Source organism: Schistocerca nitens, chromosome 1 (genome assembly GCF_023898315.1).
Source record: "Schistocerca nitens isolate TAMUIC-IGC-003100 chromosome 1, iqSchNite1.1, whole genome shotgun sequence".
Classification (NCBI taxonomy): Eukaryota; Metazoa; Arthropoda; class Insecta; order Orthoptera; family Acrididae; genus Schistocerca; species Schistocerca nitens.
In genome coordinates this window covers 602,835,369-602,841,368 of record NC_064614.1, presented here as the reverse complement: position 1 = coordinate 602,841,368, position 6,000 = coordinate 602,835,369, and the positions used below count along the sequence as shown (strand labels likewise).

Below are 6,000 nucleotides of genomic sequence, written 5' to 3'. Positions count from 1 at the left end.
ACTGCACTGTTAGAGCAGTTGGTTTATTTATCGGATAATTCCGTAATCTCCTGCACTTAGGACTGCTCACATTGAGAAGGAAGGAAAGCCTTTTTGTTCCTTTTTGTCTGGTTTAGCAAACACTGCCCTTTTAGTTTTGTATAAACAGGAATCGAACAACAGCAAAAGCGTCCTACTTTATGCTGGCAAGAAGGTTCGAAGCTCATGAGATGAGGATCCTTATCCCAGTATCTGACAATAAAAAATTACAATAGAAATAATTATACAGGTCAGTAAAAATAGATTAATTTGTATAGCTCTGCAATAGCAGTAATTTTATTACTCTTTACTCTTATCTGATTTCATACTCTAATTTCCTTTTTGATTCTTTCTTGATTCATTTCCTCTCCAACAGTCACTCATTCACTCGTTATAATATTCTCCATCTTAGCATAACAACGTTTTTACGTCTGACTTCTGTAAGTCTACACAACAGTGCTGTGATACTGAAATCCAATATTAACTGGTCACTGTTGGTGAGTCAAAGGGTTCGTTTTAGGCCACCAGTCTTACATTGTAGCCAACATAGCTTAACAAAACAAAATAAAGGCAACTGTTGGACTTTACGCAGTTTGATTCAATCATACTAGAGGACAAAATACTATTTGTTGCATCTGCAACTTTTCAGCGCTCTTTTTGAAGGTGTTAAAATGCGTTTGGACACAATCTGATTGCAGGAGTGTGTAGAGCAGGTGATAAAATACCGGATTTCATATCAAACGCAATTTTGTCCACCAGTGAACAAAATGCATTTTGAAGAGTTGCTCCTCATATACTACTTAGAAAACATAGGAAAAACTAAATACACAGTTTGCTGCCATGGAGACATGTCACAGGCGACAACTGGAACCAGACCAAATGACTAACTAGGCTGAACCAAACAAGTGTTCACATCAAACAAATGAGCAACTAGTATGCAACGAATTGCCTGAATATACACTTACAATTCACCATAATAAACCTCTTAAATAGAAAGAATGCATAATTTAAGCAAGGTGCACTTCTATAAAAACAAAGGAGAAGCTGAATAAGTAACTTGCTGCCCTGGATATGTGTTACAGGCGACAGCTCGAGCTGTACACTTTTTCCTTTTTAAACGAGGCATAACACGATTTTCTCACTACCAAACAACATTGAAATATGCTTTCTGAATGAGAAACTTATTGTGTATTCTCTCCTTATATACAGAATGTAAGTAGAATTATTCCTGCCTACTTTGTATAGATACGCTAAGATGTTAATCACTTGCATATCCAACCATTTAGTACACTGCTTGACATGTTTGGGGATTGTTGAATAACGCCTTCATGATGGTGACAATATTAATGGCCAGCTGTGTATTTGCAGATCTATCTTTAGTTTCATGTGACACAGATGTTAATATAAAGCTCTTTTTCAAATACTTTGGCTCAGATGTCATCAAAAATTGCTGGGAAAAAGAAAAGACTGCTGCAGTATACATGAAATCGTCATCCATATTGTTAGATAATGACTAATGAATGATCTGAATATTGGGGGCTAACATTGGCTACATTTTTTTTCGGAGAAACCATTTAAATGTTCTCCAAAAAATACTTAACAGCAATGTAGAAAATTTAGATATCGGCGACTGGAAAGCTATTTGAAAATTTTGTCTCCTTAATTTGAATCCTGTCTATTTCATTGCCTAATCTGTTTGATACTGGCTGTGAGATTTTTATCTGGATTAAGTGTTATTGCATAACATGTATCACTGTTATAATTTGATCAACAAGGCACATATATCTGTATCACATTTTAGAGTTGTAGCATAAATATTATGTTTCATAAAATAAGTTTTATTTGTAAATGAGTGCTAATTACATAGATTTTAATTTCACTAATATCATTAAAAATGCGAACAGAAATATTTAACCAAGAAACGAAAACGTTTCCCATATATTACTCTTTACCACTCAATAACAATATGAGAAATTTGGAACATTTAGTTCATACTGTTTCTTAAAAACATCTTAGTCCTTAATGCGTATTTCTTGGCGTAGGATGACGTTTGCAAGTGATGAGTAGACAGATGAGTAGGAACAAAAACTTAACTCTGCAAAACAATCACTAAAAATATAAAAACCACAGCGAATACCAAGAGTTTTGAGGTACAGAAATACAGATAAGTAAAAGTGAATTAGTTAAGTACACTTCACTAACAAATTAACTAATGACAAATGATGTGACAAATCTCATTAGAAAAAACTACTACTAATAGATGAAATCGTAAAATGTGAAGAATGATATTACTCATAACAACATTATCTTCTTGGTCCTATGGCAAAACATTATCTTGACCACTTAAGAAACACAATTAAGTTAGGAAAGACACGCTCACAGGAAAACAGTATTCATAATTATTTGTTAAACAGATAATACCGTGCTTTCCCTGAGAATACAGCGAAATATTAAGAAACCATGTTTTTAGTGCCACATTTTTTATTATAAATGTGGATGAAAATTCCTCATTGAAGATAATTTAGATTGAGATCTGTCCAAGAAGAGATCTGAAAGTAACATCTTATTTTCTTTTCCCCTGGCTGTTTAACAAAACTCACCCAGTCTTTGGAAATCTTTCGAAAATCGGTGAAAGTGGGATAGGGAAAGAAAGAGTCCCCTGAAGGGAAAGAGAATGAGCAACTGAATCAATACAACAAAAAATGTATATTTGTTGATATTTGTTATCAAGCAAATATTTCTTATTACATAGAATAAAATCTATAAATGCATGGTCTCACAGCGATATGAATCAATAAAATATTCTCAGACTTCCAGCCATGTCAAATGGTTAAAATCCCACGAGCTTTCGACTGAGCTGTCCTAGGAAAGTGATAAACGACTGCTGAGTCACTGTTGTCTCACTGTCACAGAGCTCCACTACTGGCTGCAACATCCCTGCTGCCCTCTCCCTCACCAGTTGTGGTAATGTTTACACCCCATATCCACCATGGCAGCTTCAACCTTGTGATGGCTAGGTCCCACGCTGTGCTGAAATGCAAACCGCCGTTGTTTCAGATATTTTTATTTCAGCCACTTGTTTTATAACGCTATCCAACAATCCTTTCATCCTCATAATGACAGATTTTTCATTGAATAGAATTTGGAGTCATTTTTCTAAAGCATGTTCTGCCATAGCTAATTTTTCAGGATAGCATAGGCATAAGCACCTCTCGTGTTCCATCTGGCATTGCTCCACAGCATGTACTATTTGGCTGATATAGTAGCAGCCACACTGATACGATATATGGTACACTCAAGGCGTTCTAAGTCCTAGATCGTCCTTCATAGGTCTCTTGAGTTATTGTGTTTTCACTGGAGCTCGAACAATAATGAGATGTTGTGTCTCATCAGAGACTGATAATCTTTCCCGACATTTTATCATAGAAATGTAGTTTCTTGTTGCCTTCTTCGGTGATGTTTACCCTTCGTGTCTCACCAGAAATTACCTCTGATACCTGGCGGTGACTCTAGCCATTTCCCCAGAAGACTTTTAAAAGAGGGCTTGGTTCTAGTGGCAGATCTTCAGCGTCTGAGACGACCTTAGCACAGTTACTGAGAGTGTTCAGGACGCCACGTTTTTGTGCTAGATGGTGGTGGCTAATAGCGTCCAGATACTGATCCATGTGTGTATGTTTCCTGTACATACTGTGATTGAGGTTTCCATTGGTTTTCCAGCGAACAAAGACTTCAACGAAGGGCTATGTACCACCTTTCTCTACTTCCATCATAAACCTAATATAGTGGAGAATGCAGTTTAGGTGTTCTAAATTCTTCCAGTTCTTCACATCCATGGCGCCATTATGTTCCACAAGTTCTATATGTAGTACCATATATATAAACATAATTACATACTAAATTTTCCATATACAACATTAACACTAATCGATAGCAACTACTATGTACCACAGTACAATGAACTTGGCATAGGAAAATTTTAGAGACTTTGTTGAAATGAAATAACTTATATTGAATTGGGGGTGTTTAGAATTAGTAAATGAAATGTACATCTTAACTGACATTACATACATTCCATAAGCATTATGAATATTCTGTTTATTTATATTTTAATTCATTTACAAATATTTTGTATTTACCACAAAGGTAACTCACATGAAGTATTTCTGTAAATGGATGATGCCTATTCAAAAACACACTTTCAATATTCCACTTTCGTCATACTCTTTAATACCCAATTTTATGTACCAAAAGGCTAATAAACCTTCTAATTTCTGGCAGTAGAGAGAGAAAGTCTACTTCTAAATGAAACTTTCGTAGAGATTTGAAAGAAAGTGAAATTCGAGCCAAAAAGCTAAAATGTTTAGAAAAAGGATTGTGACCTTAGGGAAAATGATCTGCTTAAACGATATGAATCCAAAAGTTAACGGTTTATATTTTCCAGACCCTTCATCCTCCAAATGAATTTGGAATATTTCGCGATGTAGTAGTATGTCTGTCGATGTGAAACTCCTTGTCTGATTAAATTTGTGTGTATGTTAACGACTTGTTTTAAAAATCAAAGTCAACGATGCCTGCATCCATAGTAGTACTGTAGGAGGCTACTCATCTTTTCGAAGACTGGAGAAAGCAGCTGAGCTGAGTCTTGTAAGTTGGCCCAAACAACTAACTAGCTAACTCTAACCGAACGGGCCTCGGCGGCCCCAAAAATACCGACCAACCGGCATGTCATCCTCAGCTGATAGGAATCATTAGATGCAGGTATGGAGGGACATGTAACCAGTACATCGCTCTCCCAGCTATTGTCAGTATTTGTGACCATGCCACATCTTAATCAAGTAGCTCCTGAACTTGCCTTACAAGGGCTGAGTGCTCTGCGCTCGCCAATAACGTTTGGCAGATACAGACGATTACACTTTCACGTGATAGCCCACCCGACAGCGCTTAACTCCATTGATTTGACGGAAAGCATTTGTAATCATCTTGTTAATGTTGTACGCCATTCACTCTACATGCCTATCCACAGCTCCCTCTCTCTCTCTCTCTCTCTCTCCCTATACTGGAAACACATTCACACGAACTAAATACTTCACATGTCAACAATCTTCATAATCCGTGCGGCGCATCCCAAATAAACACGCCACGAAACAAATGAACACTACACAGTCACAACAACACCTAGCGGCGTCGAAAACTGTACTTGGGAAGAAATAATATATAATGAATGTGGAACACAAAAACGAAAGAAATAAGCGTGTTACCCCAACAAAAAAAAGGAAAAACACCATAGCACCAAAAAAATCTAACCAACACGAAAAGCAAGTCGATACACAGTGGTTCTCGGTCGGAAATTCATAACAAAAAATAAAATAACGTGTTACTGTTTAGAGATTACAAGATGTCGACTATATAGTGGGCGCAAAGCTACTAGAATAAATGTCCCATAGCTGCATGTGAGCTATGTGTACAAATGCATACATCACTTTATTTCCAAATGTACTATAATACTAGAAACCTTAGATATATCTGAACAAACAACACAGACTGCCTCAACTCAGTGATACACGTCTCAGCTCTGTACTGTACGCAAACCAATGTAAAAACATTACACAATAATTGCTTATTTCACAGATGTAAATATTTTGTGCCTAAAGTTTCTTTAAAGATTAACATGTAACAATTTTGCAAAACGAAAATAAAAGAACCTCCTGAAGACAGAACAAAAAGGGCTGAAACTTACCTAGATGAAAACAAAACTATGAACGTGTCTTGCAGAAGGCGGAATTCCTCTCCAAGAAAACAAACAGTCACATGTGTCATAAGGATAATGTTTATTTTTGATTATTTTCTGTAACAAAATAGTTGTTATATTTTTACGTTCCATGAGTTATTAAATTACCAAGAGACACGAATTATCATGAAATACATGCAAAACCAGCCAAATCACACTGATTCCATGACATAAGCTACATCATGAAGAAGTAC

General features: G+C 36.2%; 1 protein-coding gene across 1 annotated transcript in view; it reads right to left on the bottom strand.

The window, feature by feature from the left end:
- Positions 1-202: 202 nt before the first annotated feature.
- The window catches only part of LOC126262469 (uncharacterized), a 61,927-nt gene continuing 56,129 nt past the window's right edge, over positions 203-6,000 (bottom strand). Inside the window, exon 3 of the mRNA XM_049959167.1 lies at positions 203-231. Coding sequence (XP_049815124.1) covers positions 203-231 — 29 coding nt within the window. The remainder of the gene's footprint in view (positions 232-6,000) is intronic.